The sequence below is a fragment of the Drosophila simulans genome, chromosome 2R, assembly GCF_016746395.2.
Source record: "Drosophila simulans strain w501 chromosome 2R, Prin_Dsim_3.1, whole genome shotgun sequence".
NCBI classification, from domain to species: Eukaryota; Metazoa; Arthropoda; class Insecta; order Diptera; family Drosophilidae; genus Drosophila; species Drosophila simulans.
The window spans coordinates 8,389,734-8,414,738 of record NC_052521.2 but is presented as its reverse complement, the minus strand read 5'-3'; the positions used below and the strand labels follow the sequence as shown (position 1 = coordinate 8,414,738).

Below are 25,005 nucleotides of genomic sequence, written 5' to 3'. Positions count from 1 at the left end.
TGTGTTTCAAAACGTTAATCATTCTCTATCCAAACAGAGAGTAAACAGTCAGGCTTAAAAAATATTTGTCACTACTTTTCGTGTTAAGAAAAAACAGTTTTGCTTTAAATAAATTAAATTCGCTTTAAATAACCTTATGAATGAGTAAACATAACTGGTTTTTGTAGACTTCCTAAGCTGAATCACTTTAAAGTAAACGACGTAGTACCGAAATAAAGTAATAGATAGCCAGAAAAATAGCATTTTATGCTTTATATTCTAGTCTATCGTGTTTGCCTGCCAAAAACAATCTATGTGTACTGTTTGAGGACAAAAAACCCGAGTGATAAAGAGTTTATGACATTTTTCCTCTGCACTGCCCAACACTCATCGCTCGACTGCGGCCAAAATCGAGACGTCTAATCGGTTCCGTTCCAGATTCTCGTACTGTGACTATTATTACAGCGAGTAATTTCAGCTGGCGATACATTTGCATTTGCATCGATCGGATCACGTATTCTGCATCTGATTCATGCACTGTCTGGATAGTATTCGATTTGAAATGCGGTTGACTCGCCGGCGCCGCCGTCACCCATAATCGTATAAATATGAATAGCTAGGAAAACACATCTATACGGCAATCTATATATGGTGATATATATTTTCGCTGGCAAATTGAACAGCAATTCCACTTGTTCTGCGATTAAAACGAATCGCTTTCAGCTCGGCTTGCACCGTTCTCGCCTTACACTTTCCATCGAATGTCAACACGAATGGAGTGGCACAGGTTGTATTGGGGGTTCTTGGTACACTAAATATTTACTGATAGCTTCGCTTGGTAATCCAATTACTCAGTGCTGAGTGTTCCACCAGATTGGTGGTAATGAACTGAAAGGGGGAATGTGGTTAGCACCCGCTAATGGTTTTCAAAATCACTCCCGCCAGCGAGAAGATCGTTTTCTCGGAGGACTTAGTCTTATATTTATGGGTCCAGACCCAATTAAAGGGGATGCCACATGTGCCGGGCGGCCGAAAATAAAGTGCCCCCGTCGAACTGTCGCCTTGATATATACGCGCCACGGTCTTTATTAATATTTATTTGGCTGTACGAAAATAAAATAGAGAACATAAATAACGCTTTGTTTATAAACACACAAGCAGTTTGGCAACTAAAAATAAATGACGCGAACGGCCCAACAGAAAGTAAAGGAAAGGGAACTTCTTCATTTGTTTTATCTGCCTTCCAGCAGTTTTCCATCTCGATTTCCATTTCCATCCGGCTCGGATTTGGATTGCCTCTTGTTCAGCTGGTCAATTTGTGTGAAATGGGAAATGGCAAGGAAATCTCCTGACAGCATTTCCGAACTTCCTTTTGCGGTGGCATAACGTACAGCAACATAACCCAGCCAACAGGTACAAATCCAAAGCAACATTTTTGCCCTAATATGAATTAATTGCCGGCAACCGCAAAGAAGCCGCAGCAAAATGTCGAACTCCATCCCTTCTTGAATATTCCCTTCCTCCCCTCCAAAACTCTGTGCTCTGCAGTTAGAAAAACGTGAGATTTTCCATCTGGAAACTTGTTCTAAAAATACTCGCTTTAAATAAATACTAAAGTAAATTGAAATAAATCTAAATGGGTATAAAAACTAGCTGCCGAGCAAAATATGATGAGTAATGCGTTGATAAGAGCCAATTATAGTTGTCCAACTTTGGATATATATTTTAATATATTTAATAACTTGCATTTAATTGAAATGAAGAGCATTAAGTTTAAGTTTTGGAAATACTTTTCTCTATGTGCAATATGACAAGGGGGCTTGAATTCGGTTTTGAAAGTTGTGTTGCCTGTGTTTTCAATGTTTTCAATGTCAATCCGCGTGTAACCGCAACAGGAGAAAATGAAATGGGATTTTCTAATTGAGAATGCGTGTGCCTGCTATTCCTAAAGGAAAATTCCCACTCGAATTGGAATGTAAACAAAATGCGATATAAAAATAGACAGGCCATGAAAATTTCCCCCTTTCCAAACCGCCTGCTTTTGCTCGGCAACAATTCACGTGTGAAATGAACAAAGTGTTGATTTGTTTCTGGCCTGTGTGCGCCATGCTATGCTACGAGTATGCTATGCTATGCTATGCTATATGCCACATAACTAAGAGCATACACTCGTATGTGGGTGACTGAACGCTGGAGGATGGGAGATAATACGAGGGCAGGAAATCGTACAATGTGAGAAGAGCGAGCTTGTCCCCTTTGCGTAGGAGCAGGCAAATCAAGTTCGGGGAATGAAATTCATTTCATTTCGGTTCGTGTTGCTGTTGCCATGTCATTGTGCACGGCAAGAAAATGCTTCCAAATTCACAGAATGCACAAAAAAGCGGTCTCTAAGTTGTATGCTTTTGGCAAAACACAAATAAGCCTATGGAAAATGTTAAATAAATGAAGAATGAATAAAAAGTGAATAGAAACTATTCACCAACATTATTCACATGCCTCTGCAGTTTTTCTCGCTGTGTGCGTGTCCCCAAGCCGAAGAAATGGAAGATGAAAAGCAGCTACAAAGTCTCACAAATGCAGGCAAATACCCGTTGGACTGCTGATGACGTTTTCACTGTCTATTGTTGCTGCTGCTGCTGCTGTCGGCTGAGTGGATCCAAGTCCAAGTCGCAAGTCTGGCTGCCCGTTAAGGTCGTTGCGATGTGGTTCTGTTCTGTTTCTGTTTCTGATGTGCAGCAACAACAATCAGCAGCAGCAACAGCAGCAGCAACATTTAGGGATCCCGCGCTTTCTTAGCGCTTAAAATTCCGTTTCGAAAATGGAAAACAAAACAAAAACAAACTGCTCGAGACCGTGGCTCCAAACGCGACTCCAAACTCACATCCAAATCAACTTGAGCGCTGAAGTGGCCACGCAGCAGCAGCAGCAACAGCAGCAGCAACATCGCAACAGCAACATGCTGGAGAAGTCGGGGGAAAAAAATTAAAATTAAAACGCACGTAGGCAGAAGAAGGCGAAGGAAGAATATCGGGGAAGTTAACGTGGTTGTCTGCCCTCGTGGCGCGTTAAGTTGTTGATTGAAGGGTATTTGAGTAAAGTATCTTTACGTGTGTCTGCCATGGATGTTGCTGCTGCTGCTGCTGCCGCTGCTGTTGTTGCAATCATAAATGCAGCTGGGCGGCGTGGCAATAGAGATTCCTTGGGGCGGAAGGCAAAGGTCTGGCTTATGTGGGTTTTTGTTTTTCGATGTCTGGTGGTGGGCTGGGGATTTTCGTATCGCAAACTTAATGAGCAGCTGTACGTAGCACGCTCCTTTATTTGATTTCGCTTGGGCGATAGCGTCCCGAAACTGGGTTAGCAGTTAATTAGACCAAACGGCGGCCATTCCGGCCAGACGCAAAACTCAAAGTTCAATACGAAAAGCGTATCGAGTTTCGAGCAAACTGCGAAATGCGAACCGGTCATCCGCTCATTTCATGCTCAGCCAAAACCAAAGCCACACCGAACCCTTTGGACAAGGGCCAAAAAACACAAGCGACCTGGACTGGACCCAAAACTGTACCCCAGACATAACTTTTTGTTTCGGATACGCTACCCCTATTCTATTTAATGTTTCTTTTTCTCCATTTTATATACATATAATACAAACTTGTAAAAATGTCTAGCGATAAAAATGTTCGATAATCAAAATGAAAACGACCGACGAGGGAACGGAGCGGGGGCGATTGGATGGCTAACAATAAAACAGGAAGAGTTCAGAGCGCAGGACAAGTGTGTGAAAGGTTCGGGATGAAAATGCCTTCGAATGCTGCTGGAAAATCAATAAGCCATGCTTATTGTCAAAGACCAGGGAGCCAGCCAACAAAGCGAGCAGAACAGAACATACCAGACCAGAAAAGAAAAGAACAGAACGGGACAGCACAGAAATGATATGGCAGAGACACACAGAGGAGACACATGGGGCAGAGTCAAGAACATAAAAATGCCATTGACTGTGGCCCATCGTCTGTGATTGTGAAAGGGAGAGAAGTACACTCGGAAAAATGGACAAGTTATGCAACATGAATTAGGCAGGACAATAAGCATCTACTTATAAACAAATTTCAAGGAAGTTCCACAAAGAAGATGCAACATCCGGAATTGCATAGTTTTGCCATTAGGAAAACAAAAGTAAAGATATTGCTGCTTGCATTTCTCTAATAACTAGATTTTTAGATTTAATGCCTCATTTATGACCTTTTTTATGCTTTGATATGACCGAAAATCACAGATTTTCCTTTGGTGCAGGTCTAAAAGAATAGATACAGCTTCAGTCTGCTTTTCCCATCATCGGCGACACTCGTCGACCGCCCCCCACATAATTCTCCCACTGCCGGCTGAGTAATGAAAGTTGCTTTTACCACGGCCAACAGAAAATGCATTGCAAAGTTCTAATTTGGCCAGAAAAAAAGAGAGGGAAACCGCTGCCGAATGCCGCATGCAGCAACAAAAACAAAACTGTACCAAAGAAACAAAAAAAAAAAAAAAACAAGTTGAAAAACATAATACGGGGGAAAAAGAAGTCAAAGGCGCACACGGACGGTCAACGAATTTGGGTTCGGCTCTGGTGGTTCTTTTTCAGTTAACACGAAAACGTTGTGAAAGAGCCCGGCTCAAACAACAACAACAACAAGAAACAGGTAGTAAAAATCGACAACAGACCGGGTTTACACCGCCACACGTACAAGCACACACACATACACGTAATTATTTGTATGTATTTGTGGCAGGAAGAGTGAGAGGAGTGAGGGACAACGCTTAGAAATTAAAGAAAAACACTGACTGAGGCCGAAACCCTGGTCCGTGGCTCAAAACCGAGCCCCTGTTGACTATCATAATAATAAAATTCGAACCCAACACCGTCGACTGCATGGCCATAGAGCATACAGGGTATACATACATTCATACACATACATAGGTGCATATGTGTGTGTGTGTTTCGAATCGGGGTTACTGACCCAAAACTGTGTTTTGATAGTGAAAAAGTGTTGAGCTTGGCTAAAACGATCCGAGACCGATATGAAAATGTGAGCAAGCTGGATAGTCAGCCAGCAGCTAGGTGGGAAAATAAGCTTTGCATAGTTCCAAAAACAAAAAAATATAAAAATGAAAGAGAATTATTAATTCTCGATCTCGATGAGTCGGCGAAAATGTTTGGGAAAAGGCGGACCACGAAAATGGAGCGAATTGCCTAGAAAATAATTGGGGTTAAGCAACACAGCTTTGGAAAACAGTGTGATTAATGTATATATTTGCACTTTTTTTTTATTTGCAGAAACCAACACGCAACAGGCCACGAAATTAATTGGAATGTAACAAATCTGAATGAAAGTGCTGAAGTTAAATCAATTTTTAAGTGAATAAGAAACCGAAAAATACCACACATAAATGACGAGCGTGTGCAGAGTGTAGATAATTAGTTGTATCTTATTCATATATAGGGCAATATCCGATCGCGAGTGCTAAAATGCTGTCCTCCGCAGCATCGGTCATCGTCGGGATGCAGAAATCAATCTGAAATCAAAATTAAGAAAATAAATCAAAATATATCTGTCGCTCTAAGTAATCAATTGTCGTAGCCAAAATCAAATCAAAATTGCATCAAAAGCCAACTCAAATTGTTGCCCCACCAACAGTTTGAGTGCACATTCACCTTGGCACCACTGTTCCTGTTCGTGAAACATTTAAAAACGGCCTCAAAACGGAGTCCCTAGAGTTTCTGCGTTGCGAGGAAGAGGATATCAAGATGGATATCCTACCGAGTGGCAACATTTTCAGCGAGCTGGAGCGGATCTGCACCACCGGCTACTACTCGTCGCAGCCGTCGATAGAGGATCAATGGCAACAGGTGAGTTGATTTGAATTGAAGTGAATAGAAGTGAATAAATTATGAAAGTTAAGTTGGCGAACAACCCTTTGTTCTCAAAATTAACGATGTCTTGCAGGAACTTTTAGAACTTTAATCAAAATGAAAACTAAATCTTAAAGCATTTGTCTTATTCATTGAATACTTTCCGATTCATTAAATACTCATACTCATACTCTTTGGATTCATCTAAAAATAAGTAGTGCGCCCTATTCGATTTCATAATTTTTTTTTTCGGACATTCCTATTGTGTTTGTGGCTTTTAAGTCTATAAACATAAATCAAATTTCTACCCTTTCCACTTTCCTCCATAATTTTCCCCCAGTTGACGTCACCCCCTTTTAGTTTGTTCGTTATTTATTTAGCATTTAGGCATTTATCATAGACTCAACTTCTTAGGCCAGTCGCTGGTATTTTATCGAAGCCTTAAGCGACTTTAGGCGGACTTCCTTGAAAGGCGTTGCGTAATACACACTACATATGCGATCGGGAATTTATAATAAACTCATGAAAATTCGCCTTTGGGGCCCGTGATCTTTTGTTTGTTTCTCTGCTCAATAAAAAGTGAATGAAAAGAAATCGTTTCAAGGTCCCACACTCTCTTGAATTTACCTGAACGAGCGTGGGCTAAAATTAAATTGCTAAAAATTATAAAACTCTTGATAAGCGAAACTGTGTGTATGCCATATAGCCTTATATACATATGTATACTACATACATACATATATGTATGTGTGCAAAAAGCGAACAAGAGGAAGAGCACCGAGTAAATAGATGCCGGCCCATAAATAAGTAAAATTCGCCAGCAGTCGGCGACCAGAGGCGGTTATCATCTGAGGGCATGCATAATATATATACTAAATACATGGCACACACACTTGTGCTTTTTGCGAATTTTTTTCGCACACTTAATATGCATATGTGTGTGTGTGTGTAGCGTTGTTTGTGAGCTTTTCTGCTTTCTGTTTGGCTTGTATTTTATTTATTATTTTCTTTTGGCTTTTTTGGCCGCTCTGATAAAACGAATCGAAGCCGCCGCCAGCTGATTGCAGACAGCTTTGTTGGCCGTTGTTTTGCTCGGCGTTGTATTATTGTTAAGAAATGCCGTTGGCGTATTCTCGTTGGTCTGGTGTTATCAAAAACCTGACGCATAAGAAGATTGTGTTTCGGATTCGGTGTCGCTTTCAGTTTCACTGCGTTCTCTCTCTTTCTCTTTCCTTTACTTATATTATATTGTATTTTTTTATTTTTATTTATTTTTTGTTTGCCCATCAAACGCAAAGTCGTAATTCACTCGGCGAGGGAAATCTGCGATAAGGCGGAGGGTTCTTCGCCGCCAGCGGCTGCTCCTTCAACCTCCCACTTTGTAGCTCGTATCTTGTATCTCATCCGAGTCCATCCATACCCACTCGGCTACCGCTTGATGCTCGCACCAATTTAAAGATACTTTTCACACCTCCAGTTTATTTGTTTAGCGCACACACTACACACACACGCACAGAACCAGTGTGTGTGGCTGTTTGATTTATTTTATTCATTTGCTGCATGCCTCAATTGAAACCTCAACTAGTGCCAGCCAGCAATTCGCGGAATGTGCCAAAAAATAGATTCGCCAATTCAAAGTATTCAAATGTATGCCCGCCCCTGTGAATGCTTAACTAAAATTAGCGATTCGCTTCGATTTCCAGCTGGCCTTCAACTTTAACTGCTTGCTGGCGAGCGAATATCTTGAGTATTATTACCGCATGCAGCCAAATAAAGAAACAAAAAAACCGTACTCGTACTAATCTTATCGTCTGCGCTGAACTCAGAGCTCTGTTCTACACGAATTTCGACGTATTTAAATTCTTTTCGGCCAGGCAGGCACACGGCAATTAAGCCAAAGTTGCGACTCGCAGTCTGAAGCTCTGAATTCGCCGTCTGAATTGGAAGTCGCAGTTGAAGACGCAATGCACTCGTTCCATTTGCACAACTTAAAAACTTTTAATTGAACTCGAGTACACATTTTTGCATAACTTTTCGTATTTTGTATTGCCGACACTCGTCGGAGGTTGACGTTTTTTGGTTTTTGCCCGCTCGTTGAATTCGGGTGCTTTTGGATACCCTAAAAACGGAATCATATTCACCGAACTATGAGTTATTTTAAATGCTCGTTAGTCGCTGCACTTAAAACTTAGTTCAAAGTCCTAAATTGTTAGACACAAATAAATTTTACCATGAATCAGTTTTATTTATTTTCAAGTGATTAATGCCTTTAAATTTCAATTTATGTGATTGATTATGTGCTATGTTGTTTTAACTCTCAACTTTATTATTTTATTTGACACACAAATTTTCATCGGTATATGCATATTCAAATTAATCATAGTATTTTCCCATTATTAATTATATTGCTATCAAATTATAATATAGTGCATTAAATTTCAGTAAGAGCATTTCGCAATCAGATTGCAGCATGCCGGAATCATTTAGGCGTTTTATTTCTTCGGTTAAATTTGATTCGGGGTTAAAAACTTTGAATTGCAGCATTTAATATAAGTTTTCGTCGAGACTGGCAGGTGGGAGGGGTTGGGGGGGTGTGGGCAAAAAAAGGAGACGCAATCCGAATTGAAACTTTCTCTACCCCGACCTTTCACCCCCCATTGTATCTGTATCTGTAGCTGTTTTGGTGCCTTTTGTAATTAGAACTTGCGGATGTTTTGTTTATTTCCGTTGACTTCCGCCAGCTTCCGATGCGGCGGCTGCGTTTTGCTGTTGCTTATTGTTTTATTGTAATTGTTTTGGAGAGGGGACTGTTTTGCTATGTTATGTTATGTTATGGTTATGATGCGTAATTCGGTTTGCCAGTCATTCAGTCAGTCAGTCACTCAGTCAGTCGGTCGAACACTTGTGTCTTCTCATTTGAACAGCTGCTGGATCACAATTGCTCCGCTGATGGCAGTGGCAAAAGCAAACAACACCATTCCGCATCTGCATATGTATTATTTATGAATTTACATACGCATCTGGGAGCTGTATCCCAGTATTCCAGTGTCCGTATTTGTATCTGTATCTGTATCTATTTCTTGAGCTCTGCGGGCATGTTTATCTAAGCTGGGAAATTATGCTGCACACTCAAAACAATTTGAAAGCGCAGAGAAAGCAGAAATATGCGAACAAAAATAAATAGAATCGAGGGTATGGTATTTGGTTTTTACTCTTAATTTATTTCATATGCTGCAGATTGATTCCGATTTGCTCGGCATGTTATTCTTTCATTTCTGTTTAAACAGCACAACCAAATCCCGAATTCAATGGATATTTTTCCTTTTGTTTCCATGCGTGTGAAAACGGGTGAAAATGTGTGGAATGCCATTCAGCTCTTGCCAATCTATTTGCGATTAATTTCATTTCATTTATAGAATTTGGCGATTTGCATGTTGTTATAGAATATTGGTTTTAATTCAAGCGTCTAAGCGGATTCGATTGGATTTACGCTTAGTTATCAGTGTCCATTGATGTGGCTTTATCACCATTTGCCGCATTTTGAAGCGATTACCCAACTGCGGTTGCCATTTAATGTGTTTAAAATATTTCGAATTAAGCCGCTTTGTGTGTATGTGCACAGTATGTATGTGCAACATAAAAAAGATGCATTCGTATATTACATTATTTCACTGCCAATTGTTTTTCCCGGCCAGAAACGCCGCACAAGTGGCGAAATCAGCGGCGACAGCCACCTTGCCGCCCCCAGCGGACAATATGCAATCAGCAGTTAACATTTAGCACACGCAAAAACGTAACAAAACCCGAAATGGCACGTACACACACACACGCGCAAAAAAGTGTGGCAAAAATGAGGGAATGGCAAAAAAAAAAAAGAAATGCCCCCGAAAACGATGCTGCCATTGGGAAATTCATGAAGACAGATGCACAAACACACATAGACTTACACCTAATAAGCCAAAGGCGGAGTGACACACTCACACACACCCACTTCATTGAGTACACTGAGAGAAATGATAGGGAAATTTGCAAAATACCAGCTCCCAGCAATGAGCTAATTAACTAGTAGCGTAATGATTTGCCTGATTTACAAATCACACTATGTTTGATAATCATTTGTTGCAACCTAAGATCATTTTTCGTTAAGTGCATAGCCAAATCTAAGTCTAGCCGGGATGAGGAAAACAGTTATTTTAGCAGAGCCAGCAAAAAAAAGAGAGTCGCAAGAAGCCAGCGAAGGAAGTGAAAGATTTGGGCGATGGAGACGAAGATGGGACTGGGAATGGGGAAATCCGAAATACGTGCAATTGCTGAAAATATGCTCGACTTGAGGGGCAAGACGAACGTGCGGGCCAGGCGTCCGTGAGCCTTAAATACTTGCCACCATGCGGCACTCCCCCTGAAATTCCCCCTACCCTCCACGCTCTATTCCCTATCCCCGCTCCACCCCCCTTCACAAAATCCGACTAAGCAGCAGCTACCACGTTTGCTACTCCTATTACCCTCAATCATTTATCATCTGGGCTGCAATTAATCATCAAATGCGCGCTCTCGCAGTCGCACCCACCCCAAAGAGTCCTTTTATAGTTTTTGTGGGTTGCCCTCTGGATTTATGCTTATAATGTGGAATGCGGAATGCCAGTGTATGTTTATCTGGGAGCCCAAGAGTGCGGAGTGCGGAGTGTGTAGTGTGCGTCTGCTACAATAGATGCTGCTCATATATGTATGTAAGTACGTACGTATTCCTCTATTCGTATGTGGCGCACATAGCTCACAGCTCTCATTTAACTATGCGACAGCAGGAGCAGCAGCAGAACCACTGTAGCACACTGAAAGAAAGTGTTGGAAGATCCAATGCAAATGCTAGAAGTTATAGAAGTTTAATTGGTCTAGCGTATTATATTATATTACATTTTAAGAACTTCTGAACTAGATTCAAATCTTGATAAATGACTCATGACAGAAGATAATTAGAAAAACATCTTCTTTGATTGAAAGATTCTGGATTGAGCGATTCGTATAAAGGTGGTAGTATTAAATTAATGATTCAGATACCTCGTTGGTATTTCTAAAACGGTTAGTTGTTTCGCTCAGTGCATTAGCGCGGTACGGTTCGTTGCTCGATCTGGCCAACAGTGCACTCGGTTCTTTCCCACTGGTTACGTGCAAGTTTATGATATGGCTCTTGGCTGAGAGTCTCGACTCGTTTCATCTCGTTTCTCGACTGCCTTGCGGTTGCACTGGCACATTGGCTTACTGCCATCCTGCAGTTGTGCCACACGCAGAGTTAACCAGAAAAGTTGCTGCAACTTGCGGCGGGCAAACCAGACTCACACTGAAAACTCGAAACCCCAGAAACGCAGACTCCGCACCGAACTCCGTACTCGGGATTTTCTTGCATAACTCCGATTAGTCTTCTCTCGCTCGAGTGCAGCCATTTCTTAGCGAGTGGCAATAGAAAGGAGGGCAGAGAGCGTAAAAATCATTAAAAATGGTCAGGCATGTAATGGTTCCCCAGGGATTACCTTTCTATGCTTCTAAGCTGATTAGGTCGTCGTCGTCCATCCCAACCTTTGGCATCCATTTGCGTAGCCAAACCCTTCTGATTCCGTAATTATTGTCATAATCGCCGGTGGCATGTGAGCTCCACTGGCCCACAATTAGACCCGCCTTGAAGTTTTCCAGTTCCCTAAGTTTATTTTCGAAGGCAAACCACCCGCCTGCGTTTAAAATTCTGCACAGCTGTTGTGGCGTTTCATAATTCGCAGGAAAGCGGAAATACGGCGGAAGTGTACCTCAGCCACCCCAGTAAAAGTAAACTTTGCGTGTGTGTTCGTTTGGCTTTTTTTTGCAATGCAATGCCTACAATTAGATTGGCAAGGACTCGTCTAAATTGCGCATAATTGAGTTGCCGGTTGTCGGCTGTTTCCTCGGTTTCCTCGCCATTTTCCTACCATTTTCGCACCACCCGCCTTGGCAAGAACTGTGAACTGTGAGTCAGCCAGACTGTATAAATCATGATTAGGTCTGGACTTTGTATTTTGATCGGAGCCACTAACAGATACAAATACCCCCTGATGATGATGATTCGGACTTCGTTCGATGGTCTTTGAGCTTTAAGTTTGAATTATATCCATTCCTAATTGGCTGTACAATTATGTATGCTTCGGCTGCTGCCTGATAAATTTGTATTTATTAGACTCATACATCAAGTTGGCATCTTTGTGGGTCTCTCTCCGTCTATATCCCACTCGTTATCCCTGTTCCCCCCGCAGACAGAACTCTTATCCTGGCATCCCCATCATTATGTCGGTATACTTTAGGTGTGAGTGTGTGTGAGTGTGTGTGTGTGTGTGTGGAGGATGCTGCAGTACTATATGCTCCTAAAACCCATCTCTGTTGGCATTCGAGGTTGACGTTGTCGTTGGTTCTTTTCGCTCTTTTGCTCCTCGGGTCGGAAGATGTGCGCCGTTGATAAAGTCTCTTAGTAATGAGTGGATATGTTTCGTATTAATTACAGTTGTGTTTTTCCCCCAGTCCCATCCATCCTTCCAGTATTTCCTGCCTTGTTAGCGAGAGGAGTTCACTGATTGTGAGTCGCTTGCTAATCTGACGACGTGGGTTGGGTTGACTACACCCACTTTCGCCGTTTGGAAAAATCCTACTGTGTGGGTTGACTCTTAATTTCCCTCCACACATACACAAACACACACACCCGTATATCTTGCAGCATTTCGTGTTTAAGCAACTTCTGGCCATTAAATAGTTGGCCCAGAGTTGGCCCATAAAAACGGCTCTCTAAGCAATTGATTGATTTTGTTCTTGTTTATGTTTTTTTGTACGGCCATTTTATGACCGAAATTAATCTTTTTCCGGGCCAACTCGATCTCGCAAAAAGTGCGATTTCTGGTCGTAAAAAGAAGAGCCAGCAAAGTCCTGACAAATTTTACGAGCGGCACAAACTAATCCTTTTTTAATAATGCGAATGGCCGCAGGCCACTCTCCACTCCAGAGCCACGTGCCTCAGTCCTTGGGCAGCAGTCCTCCTCCTACCACGTCGTCATCTTTCATTGGCAACTCATTTGAGCGGCAGATACACAATTTCATTATGCCACAGCCAATTGCACACTCATTGTTTTATTTCTTATGTAAATTTCGAATAAATACAAATACGGATACGAATACGAATAAGAATCCAAGTACAAATTGTTTTCCATTTCTTCGGGTAAACGAGCAGAACGAGCGAAACGGGCCAAGCCGCCATCGTCAACGTCTTGGGCAATAATGTCTGAGCCAAAAAAAAAAAGAAAGCATAAGCGGTCTGAATATTGTGTAGAACAACTGAAAAAGGCCAACCAGACCAGAACCAACCACCAGCAGCAACCCCGAAAATGAAAAACTGGAGGGTAGAACCACCAGAACAAGAGCCGAAAATTGCACGAACATTTTTATTTCGAAAATTGTGTATTTTAAATTTTTTGCACACTTGCTGTTTTGTTTAATTTTGCACACGTCGAGACGAGTGGGTGAGTTTTTATTTATTTATTTATGTTTTTTTTTTTTTTTTGGTTTTTTTGGAGGGTGCCCGCGATGTGTGTGCGCTTGTGTGAGTCGTACATAATTTATGGCACGCAAGAAGGGGAAACCAGAAATTAGGGAAAATAAATGTGGTCGAAGTTGTTCTACCCTTATCTCGAAAAGAAAGTTTTCACTTAAAATTCCTTTTTTTAATATATTCACTTCCGCCGCGAATGAAATTAAAACAGACCCTTATTGAAATGTAAAACGTATAAAATGCTTATCAAAATGCTCATTTCTTGCTTACTTAATAAAAGCAAACTAAAATAGGTAGATTTATAAAATAAATAAGTACTACCCCGATTAGAAATAAAGACAGCATTTAAATGGATCTCTAGGGACTAACAATACATCCTTGCTTATCCTTCGAGAACACAACTGCTCATCCCATTTAGGTTTCAGGGGATATTGATATGTCAACTGGATGACAGAATGACATACCCTTCGAAAGGGCATCAATATGATTGCCTTGTACTTGGGTTTGTAAAGCGAATGGAATGAGTTTCCAGCTTTTTTTTTTTTCATTTGGTAGGGTGCCGGTGGGGGGTGTTTAGATGCTAGACGAACGCCATTGTTGCCGGCTGGCAGTCTGGCCTAGTCCTGGGTCCTCCCCTGGATCCACCCCTCGCCCACAAGACAACGAGTTTTCCCCGCCTGTGTGGTGAAAATATTCCGGCGAAAAATGTATGTCAAATGTGGAAGCGATGAGATGTGCGTGGGTGTTTCGCCGGCGGGTGATTTGTGCGATGTGGTTAGCTGTTGGGCTCAATACAAAAGCAGTTGACAGTTGCAGCCCAAAAGTTGTCAGCTGCCCCGAAACGGGCTAATTAAAGGACGCAGTCATAAATTACGTTTGCTAAGCCCGGAATGCCAGCAAAAACTGAACTTCGACCTTGGAGAGGCCCACAGGCTGCGGCCTGTCGTCTGCCCGCTTGTCTGATAAGTGATAAGACCAACTGGCGCCCAATGTCTTCCGCCCGCCGAATGCTTCCTAATTCCCGGCCAAAGGCGACAATGATAAGAACAATTTGTGTGGCTGTTTTGTTATGTTTTGTTTCCTTTAGTACTACTATGTGCTGGATGTGTGTATACAAAAGCAATTTTCGGTGGCTGACACATTGGCCATAAAAGGGATCAGGACCGAACCGACCCGCCTGCTCGCATATGGCGGTAAATTGTTTTCCCTTATTTCTCAATATTTTCCAAGAGTTTTCCTCCATGTCTGCAATTGCAGGGCCGAACGCCTTTTGTTATAGTTTGAGCATGGTGTTGATGTTTGGACAATGATAGGGGCGTGGCATCGGCATTGGGTGCTAAAATTTCGATGCTGGCCGGCGGCCATGGGTTAATATGGGTTCGGGTACCGATTTGCACTTGGATTCGACTTGGAGAGGACTGTGAACTGCCGGAGCTTCCTGCGGGGCTGATAAGGCGTGAATCACAGGGGCTTGTTGAATCAGGCGAACCCTTTGTGTGTGTGTGTCATATGTATGCTCCATATCAATGCGATGGCCTTTTGCCAGCGCCAAGCAACAATAACAGAGAATTTGTTTTGTTTCGCTTCGGTTCGGTTCGGTTCGGTTCTGTTTGGTTTGCCCTCCAAAAAAAACCCATCCATATATGTTAATCATCCATTCAAACAGTTTTCAGCTCATATAACATCACAAAAGAATGCGTTCTCAGGGTGTGGATATTGTTGTGCTTGTGGGCCTGGGAATCGAATGCACTTGGAAGAGCCATTCCAAACAGTGGCACCCCTTGATCCAATCCAATCCGTTGCGATCCAAGCGTCTGGGGTCTTCGCCATCCCCCCCCCCGGGTTTATGTAAAGTATGTTTCACACTGTCTGATGATGGCAAGCCCAAAAATGAAATCAATTTACACACCCCACTGTGCCTTTTGTGTAAAGAGATCTTAGCGCCTAAGTGCATCAATTGACGCGCTTTTCAGATGGAAAGTTCCCCCAATTGCATTAAACAAATTGAAAATGCTTGAAGAGCATGAGAGAGCATTCTCCATTTAAAGGAGAAATTCTATTAAGTTCCAAGTTTTCGTTGCCAACGGTGGCCGTGACACTTTGTAATTGAATTCTGCGGTCGCTAGACCCGAATATAAATATAGAAAAATTAATAAGCCAAATAAAATAATATCGCCTAGTCGATGGATTGATCCCAGCGAAAGCAATTTATCAAGTGGCAAGTGGCAAGTGGGCAGGGGAAGTTGAATTGAAAAGAAATTAAATATATATGTATATGTAAGTGTATACAAATAATGGGAGGTCTGAGTCAGAACGAGATAGGGCCCAAACAGGATGGAACTCGGAAGTTGTGGAGGCTGCAGCATAGGCCTCCAATGATAATGATTGATGGCTCCGCCGGCGAAAGGAATTTTGTTGTTGCACTGTTGCCCGATAAAAAAGAAGAATAACTTGACTTTTTATATTTATACACATTTCAAAGGAGATGAAAGCAAGAATGGGATTTTTTTCCAGCTCAGATAAGTTCATTTCTCGGCTGTCTTTATCGAGTCGAATGCTCGGCTGTGAATAAGGAAAACAGAAACTCGAAATAAATATGAAATATTAATGAGTAGTATGAGTGTGTGGGAGTTGATAAATTGTATGTGGCCATCCGAAGGAGTGGGTCTTAAAGATTTGCGCCTCATTTGAGGGGTTTCGTTTTCATTCCAAGAGGTTCAAGGTTAACTGTCGCTAAATGACTCAGCTAAAGACCCATTCTATCTGATAAAATGATATACGTGTACATATATATGTATATACTACCCCTGATGGTTATTATGACAAATTGATTACATGTAATTCTGTGTCGCTCTGTCTGTCGGCTCCTTTGATTAGGTGCCAGCTGTGGAGGAGACTCCGCAAGTTGCTTCCGAAAATTTGTCTTATTTCTGTTGATTTATATCTTGGCCAGCGTAGTTTGTCAGTGTGTGTGTGTGTGTGTGTCTGTCGCTTTTATTTGATTTCGGCTAAGATGATTTCGCCTTAATGCATTGAATCGGGCCAAACAGGAAACCTTTGAAGCAGCTTCCCAAAGATTCTTTCTCGTATTTTCTTGTTTGGGGCCAATCGAAGGGAAGTGGAAGTTGCGGAAGAGATGGCCAATATATATACAGTTATAAATTAAATTTTTCATTCTACTTACATTGGGACTCCCTCCATTTTGGTATGTTTTTATTTACGGTAAATTTCATTTCGATTTCTTTTCCAATTTCTTACGTTCTCATTTTTTGGCTGAATCGGCTGTCTGCGCTCCTTGAGACGGCCAACGACTGCGATACCAACTGAATGGCCAATCAATAACATTGGCCAAGACATGCAGCCCCTTCCGAAAAAAAACGAGATTTTCCTCCGCTACCCGGGCATCTCTCCTGTACCCCCAATTTTCAAACACTCTAAACACCAATTGATGTTTATATGATAATGATTAATGACTACGTTACTTTTACACAGATTGCTTTCCGAATGGCTTCAGTGTACCAAACACACGATTGTGTGTGTGTGTTGGTGTGTGTATATATTGGAAAGCCTATTTATTTATAGGCCCAATACAAAAGGCCATTTTCCTTCGCCTGGCGCCTAGAGTTTTTCCGCTTTCCCTTCCCCATTCGCCGCTTTTGACAGAGTTTTAGTTGCGTTTGGCTTAAGTTTTTTCCTACCATTTTATTTGGACCATGTTGAGCGGCGCGTCTCATTACCAGACATTCATCAATTGTTGGCAATTTGTTTGCAAGTAACCGAGGCGCCTTGTCTCTGTCAGTTGCCCGTATTTCAAATGGGCCATCCTTGGGTATTCGACTTGAAAAGGATGTGAAAGGTTGAGAGCTAGCTAGCGAAAAAACAGTGTATCAAAGCGGTTATCTAACCGAGAAGAGTGTTGTAGAAATCAACTTATAAAATGAACAAATGAAAACATTACCATAATATTTCTTTCATGAACCTAAAAGTTTAAAGTTTTCCCCTGAGAGTATTACTTAGTCGAGTTCTGCGAGCGCTGACTTTTGCGTTGCCTTTTTTATATTCTCCCTGTTTGTCTGGTCAACTTGTAACTGTTACTAATGATGACAACTTATTTTGGCCTAAATGCTCGGCCAACACTTTTATTGGTTTTTGTAATTAATGATGCTGGCCGAAAAGTGCGGAAATGACTTTGTGGTTTGCTCCAAGGTGTGTTTGGAAACACCTCCGCCCAAGTTGGTCGCCTCAAAAAGGAAAAGTTGGCTCGGAGAATTGGAGCTCAGTTACCATTAATCAAATGCACTGATTAGAGAGTTGCAGCCCGGTGAATGGAAGTCTACAGGACCAAAGAGCAAAGGTCCTGCCTTCGAGTTCCATGGCCTGTCGTCCGATTGTCACAGATGTCAGTTGACCGGCACAAATTACACTCGTGGCAATTAAATTAGGCAAGCAATTAGGCCAACGGGCGAATGTCGAAAAAAAAGGGTTGCACATCGGGAATATCGATGAGCTCAAATTAATCAAAGGCGAAAGTAATCATTGAGTCGACATGGCCAAATGGAATGCGCCCCCCGAAATGTCAGCCGAAATGGGGCGTGGCACATTCTGTCCGCGTTAATTGCGCGCCGTGTTCTTCGTCTACCACTTTCTGTTATCCGCGCTTTCTTTGTTCTTAATTTCCTCTGGCTGTTGCGCCTTTTTACAATTTCATTTGTAATTTATCATTGTTTGCCTTCGCTCTGGGTTCCTTTTCCACTTTCCCGCTTACCACTCGAAGGTTGGAAAAAGGGTTCAGCCCATCAGATTCACTTTGCTTTAGCATTTAAATATTTTATTGAGTGCCTCAAATTGTTAATTGTTTTTTGATGGGTCGCGGGCGCGGGCGCGGGTGCGGGCTAAAAGGATCTCCCTCGAGCCAAATCGATTCTAATTAGGGACTGTGCCTGGCTATATCCATATCAGGGATAGCCCGATCCTTCCCTGCTCCTAACAGTGTTAGCCAACCCTTTTGCGAGTTGTCAATTGGGCTAATTTGGGCCTTCGCTTTATGCATGCCTGATGCGCTCCTTCGTGGCTTATCCTCGTCCTTTTGAGTCCTTGTCGCCGGCACAGGACATCAAAGAACAGCTGCTGGCCGCCAGACAGGTGAGAATCAAAATGGAACTTGATCAAAGGACAACACGCAGGCAGCTAACTTTTTCACCAAAAGGTGCGGAGCATTCGAAGAATTCGTAATGAAGCCACGATGACGTTTCAACTTTGGCTGGCTGGCGGAGAAGTGAAACCCAAGCGGAGCAATATGTTTGGGGTTTTGCCGCGCTGACAGCTTTTAATAAAAGTTGCTACCCCCTTTCTTTTTTTTGGATTTTTATTTTGATTTCCCAGACACAAGCGAGGCTACTTGAGGCACGCTTGCGTGTGTTTTGCTGCGGGGCTTCTGGGGTTGGGGTGGCAACCCTTTTTACGGCTGCCTAGCCACCAAGTTTTGACCTTCTTCATGTGACATATTTTTAAGTAAGTTGTCAAATTATTTTCACTGTTCTGCACAGCAGGCCAAATGAAATTATGTTTTACCCTTGCGGTTTTTTCCGCATTCCTACCGCTTTGTTTGCGCGGGAAATGGGAAAAGTCAAACGCTGATGAGGACAAAGGCTAATAACGAAAACCTTTCTGTAATCGAATACCCAAAAAATGTAGAAACGAGCGAAGAAGTGACGAAGCGAAACGGAAAGGCAACTCACCCGCCGTGAAATTTGAGTCCTGTGAAAGAAAGATCAAACTAAAACTGCAGTCACTTCAACATTTGATCCCACTGAATCGGTTTTTTATAGTTCTTTGTTTACACGTATCTTTGTAAATGGGGAAAATGAAAGAAAACAGCAACTAATTACAACCTTTTCCCTTCTCTCATTGCAGGTAATTCCTTCAGGACATAATCTCCAACAGAATGATGAACAACTTGAGGAACACGGCGAGGGTGAAGATTACCAAAATCAGTGTCCTGCTGGGCCGTTCGAAATCGTCATCTTGATTGCTGCACTCCTGAGTATCCCACACCATTTTCCAGGGTTTTCCTTTTTTTTAGAGATTTTATTTCGATGATTTCAGCTTTGGGTTCAGTTTTTGAGTTGTGCGTCAGAGAGATTTTCACCACTCAAAGTGTGAAATGCGTTGCCAAACACACAAATGCCAAGCGGCGTCAGCAGTGAAAGCCGGCAAACAAAAGATCCATTTGAATGCACATTTGCGCGGCCAGCTGCATTTTCAAACGCCCCAGGCCGACATTGAAATTTTCACACATCCTCTCGGCGGACAGACCACCAAATTATGGGCGCTGCCCGCTGCCCAGTACGCAAATTATAACCACCGGACAGGCAGGCAGGCGGCCATGAATACCTGTAAGCTTCTGTTTGGTCATTGGCCAACATTGGAAAAAGGGCCCAAACCGGGCACAAATGCGTGGCAAGCGCGGCTCCACAGACGCTTGAACAGTCTGTTGGTCTCCGTTGGTTTTTCTCGCTCTGTGCGAGTGGCTCAGTGCCACTGAGCCGATCTGAGCCACGTTGAGCTCGACTTGGCCTAAACCCCGCCAAGCCCCCCCTTCTGTTCGTTCGCCTTTAGCCTTGTTGCTTGCTTAGTCTTTTTCGTGTTGATGTTAAGTGTTTTTCTTTCGGTTTTGTGTGTCGTGTCGTGTTGCCTCAATTTGTGTTTGGCTAATGAAAATACCTCCGCGAAACAGACAAGCAACCAGCAAACGATTTACGATATTCGGGCCAGGCATTTTCACTTGCCGCGACGACCGCCGAACATTCCCCACAGCAAATGACTTCATTGTGCCGGCCAGTAGTTGCCAAGCTATAAATTCGCCAGACCGCAAGACAATGGGTGCCCAGAGCTGAGATCTCCGCCACCGAATCCCACTGCCTGTCGGTGGAGTCTGTTGCCGGGCTTACAACGTTCACTCATACGACTACCTCGACTACTGCGACTACTGCGAAGCTGGAGATGATGATGATGATGGTGATGCGTTCGTAATGGAATTCAATGCATTTAATGTGCATTTTCGCATTTACATAATCGATGGAGGGCAGGCCGAGTGGCTCTGGCTCGGCAACAGTGGGAGCAAAAAATATAAGCTCGCACGCAAATTAAGCAGCTAGGGCAAGTAGTCCGCAATCCGCAATCCGCAATCCGAAGTCCCTGACCGTGCCAACTCAATTTGCCAGCCATCTTACTGCGAATTTGCATTCCGGCCGGCTTGTTTCTCTTGTTTATGCGCTTAGATTGTGTCTGTGTGTGTGCAGTTCTTGATTTAAGATACTTGCTTAATGTGTAATTTAGTGCATTTAGATAAGTTGCATAGTGAATTTTTGATGTGTGTTGCTGCTGCTGCTGCTGCTGCCGTTCTGTGGCTTCGCTCCACACATCAGCAAAGGGAATTTAATGCATTGTCTTGCATTTCTGCATTTTGCATTCTGTGTCTGCCTGCTGCTGCTGGAGCTGGTGCTGATAATGCTTTTGTTTATTTAACGGCGCTAAGTGCATTGGTTGCATTTGCATAAATCGCTCGGTGGTTGCGAGGTGGATTCAACACCATCGCAAGCTGGAGGTGGACCATACTGTGGAGGTAGTGGTGCATGAGTGGGCAGAGTGCAACCCGACGCATTAAACAATTTGTGGCATTTAACAGTCGTTATAATATTGAAAAAACAGTTCGCAGTTAACCCATTGCGCAGTTAAGCCATAAGCTGGAGCTGCAAAGTTTTACGTGGCGCCCAAACAGGGAATTTAGCAAGTTATATTAATATATTTTTAGCAAAATACTTATTATGGCTTTAAAATAAACTGTGATAAGCCCGTCTTAATTTTTAAACCTTTTTCTATTTTAAGTTTTCCCATAATACATATTTTGCTATAGTTTCGGCCACACATGGGTTAAGTGGACGCTATCGATAGCCTGTTTCAGCAACAAGGGTATCAGTGTTTTAATGCCTTTGCCGCGCTGCATGTGTGAGCGTTAATCACAAAAGCCAATATGCAGCTGAAAGCCGTTTGTTAATGCGTTATGCATTGCCACACTCCACACACAGCCAGCCCCTCCCCCCCACCAGCGTCGCCCCTCCCCGCCGGTCGTGGCTTTTTCCACCGCTTCTCACCCATTGTCATGGCATTAAATCCCGCAGAAAATTCCTTTCTGACCGGCCAGGCTGTGATAAATTACACAACGGCACAGGCGATGGCCAGCGACTCGCATTTAATAAATAAAAATTCCATTATGGACACACACTCAATGCCGGCCTTAAGCTCAATCAAATAACAAAGAAACGCTGGCTGTCCGTGTTGTGTGTAATAAATGACGTTGCACCTACCGGTGCCAAGTTGCTGCCTTTTGGGGGCTCCGAAACTTCGCTTGTCAATTGCCAAAAACATTTTCCCATAAATGCATGTGTGCTTCGCATTGGATCATTGGCGCCACTGGCAAACGCCCACAATGTCCCAGCTCGGTGTTGCATCATCGAACTGCAGCGGGGCATGCAACAATTGAGGCTATGCAAGCTCAACAAAAAATCCTGTTTTTGTTAGCCTTCTGATGGTGGTATTACTGCCGTGCTGCAGCCGCCGCAACATGCTGTAATTAACCCGTTTGTCATGCAAATAAATCAAAAGTAACATCCCTCATACCACCCCTCCTCATACCCGCCGGAAAATGGTGTTAAATGCAATTCGACTGCATTTTGAGTGCATTTTCCGTGTTTTACGAGAGCAATGAGTTCGCCAGCAAGCTGGCGGGCAAAAATCTCATTTGCAACCACTTGATGGCGGAATGTGAGATTTTCGCTTTTTGAAAGATGCCGATTTTCCGCGGTTGGCAAGCAACCAACAATTTTCGCACACCACAACACACTCCCTAAGACCAGCAAGCGGCAACTATTAATTGCAACAAAATGCGTTAAATGCCCGCCGCATTCATCAAGTGATGGGCTTTCATTTATTTATTTATTTTCTTTTCGGAATCCGCACAAACGTGCTGGCAACCGTTCTACTCGATCCGTGCGCACAAAATCCGTCCGTCGATCGAGTGCAATTTAATGCCTCAATTTTCACCAGCAATTTCGGCGGCTGCGAATGCTACGTGCGTTCCCAAAAATAGCCCTGTGTGTGTGTGTTTTCCTTGTACTTTGTATTCGAATTGTTATTGTTTTTGGTTTTGTTTTCGTTTGCGGTTGCTGTAGTTTCGTATTTTTGTACTTTTGGTTTCCTTCGTGCTTTTTGGCCCAAAGACAAGTTCCGCCTGCGCCAATTTTGGCCTAAATGGCAATGAACTTGAACGCCGTCGCGTGGAAGTTTTGTTGGCGGCGCCCTGCGATTTGATTTTGGTTTTCGTTTTCTTTTTCTGTCGCTTTTATTTCTTCTTGTGTTTTTATCTTTGTCGTTTAGCGTTCAGTTTTGGTCACGCGATGCCGTCAGGCGTATCAATTAGCCCAAAAGAAAAATGTGTTATTAAAGGTGGAATTGAGTGACGGGGCAGGGCTGAGCTGCTTGTTTGCCTGTCCCCGTATAGATGGACGAAAAGTGTACATTAATTTGGCTTGAAATGGGTCAAAACTGAAGGCTTATTTTCGAGGCAATCAAACCATAAAACATGCCCACAATTTACAAAACACACACAACATAGCCACATACATAAGTGCGCCCGTGTAACTCACAGTTCTCACCTAATAAAACTGACGAAGACATTTTCGTCGTGCTGACAGAGGAGCCAACAGAAATGTTGGCAAAATGTTTGCGAAAATGAAAAAAGAGTTGACGTATGGAGGTGGCGGCGGAAGCGGAAGTGGAGTTTGGGGGGCGTGACAGCATGAAGTGTAGCGTAATAAAATGCACACAATTTACGCAATTTACGTAAAGCTAAAAAACATAACAGGCAAACAAGGACAATAAAGGGCGATGGTGAAAAAGGGGGGGCATAAGTAATAGGGGGAGGGGTGCCTTTGGGTAAGTAGAAGGACGAAGGACGAAGCGCAAAGGCACTTAGCGCAGCTCACACACACACACACGTCTAGCGATGATGGCGGCACTAAATACAGTTGCTGTTGTTGTGTTGCTGCTGCGTTCGCTCAATTCCTTTGCCGCAGCAGCTCCTTGCTGTTCAAACAGTTTTCCACGCGTTTTTCGCACTTTAACAGCCGCCATTTTGTTGGCATTTGTTTTTGTTGCTTCAGCAGCAGCAGCAGCAACATCAGCAGCTATTGTTGTTGCATTTGCCGGCTTTACGCTGTCATTTTCATGGTTGTTGTTGCCGTTTTTGCCGCTGAAATGTTTCTCTATTTGCCAGCTAGTGTTGTTTTGTTTCATTTTCGGTGCCGTCGTTTTTTTATAGTCCTTTGCTGGTTTGTTTTTGTACATTTTCTTTTTAGCCAGCATGTTTCGAAATTCAATTTTCGTCAAGTTGGCAACAGGCACACGAAGACAGCCAGTTGACGTGGGTGGGCCAGGAGTGGCTGATGTTGCTGCTGCTGCTGTTGCTGCCTCCTCCACTTGTGACAAGAGCAACATTTGTCTATGTCGAGCTGCGACGACATGCAATAACTTTAACTGATTTTTCACACACACACACACATGTTCACACGAGTGAGGACGATGCCTGTAGAGTATTTATAATTCTATTTATGTTTCAATATAGAGAGTCCTGCCAGAGCCTGGGAAACTGGCCACACACGACGCAGCACAGCCACTCGAAAAAGTTCACCCGTCAGGCTTAATGATAAAGTGAAAGTTTTTTCAGTTGCTACGCTTTTGGGCTCAGAGAGCCTTGCTTTTCTTGCCATCTTGTTGCACATTGGCTTTGCATGCGACACAGTTGTGAAGGCGCTGAAGGACCAAACGAGCAGGAAGGAAGAAAGCCTCGGCTTTTGGACGGCTGGGTGACTGCTTGGCTGGCTGGCTGGCTGCCTGGTTGGATGGTTGGCTGGCTGGTCTGGCATGAAATCAAGTTGACTTTTCATTAACAGCTCAACAATGCCTTGGGTTTTCGGTTTGCTTTGGCTTGGCTTGGCAAGCCAAGTTAAGTTGTTTTTACTGCCTGTCATAGCGGTACTTAAAAAGCACATCCTCGCACACATGCTCACATGCGGGCTCCGACAAAAGTTGTCCCGCATTAAGCCCCACATCCTCAGCATTTAGTTGGCCCACTCCCCTGCCCCACTCTACCCGCCACTGCCGCAACAGCAATTAATGCGATTTGTTCAACGTTTTCCATGTTAACTACTTGAAAGAAAACACACACTTTTCGTTGGCAAGAAAAGAAGGCAAAGCATTTTTTCAGCTGTGGCGGCTGGGGAGCCCCCCTTACCTAAGGGAAGAGCCCTGAACATTTATTATTATAATAATAAGTTGCTGCAAATGATGATTGACATTGAATACGTGTGTGTGTGTGTGTGTGGCAGAGTGTTGCTGTAATTTTGCGATGTTCATCAGCAATAAAAATGACAGAAAATTGCGCATACGCAACGTTGCACGTTAACACAGCGGCGATTAAAAGGCGTTCAGCCCGCTTTTACGACCACCAACACCCCCAATGTCA

At 43.1% G+C, this 25,005-nt stretch overlaps 2 protein-coding genes across 2 annotated transcripts in view; one reads left to right on the top strand and one right to left on the bottom strand.

Annotated features, from left to right (window-relative positions):
- Positions 1-25,005, top strand: part of LOC6733927 (Krueppel-like factor luna) — a 114,564-nt gene that overhangs the window by 1,384 nt on the left and 88,175 nt on the right. The window contains exon 2 of the mRNA XM_016182313.3: positions 5,294-5,866. Coding sequence (XP_016026981.1) covers positions 5,765-5,866 — 102 coding nt within the window. The 5' untranslated portion in view covers positions 5,294-5,764. The remainder of the gene's footprint in view (positions 1-5,293; positions 5,867-25,005) is intronic.
- On the bottom strand, positions 19,205-19,589 carry LOC27206744. Its single transcript, XM_044922754.1, has one exon. It carries the CDS (start codon positions 19,479-19,481, stop codon positions 19,347-19,349), a length of 135 nt encoding a protein of 44 aa, XP_044778689.1. The 5' UTR covers positions 19,482-19,589; the 3' UTR covers positions 19,205-19,346.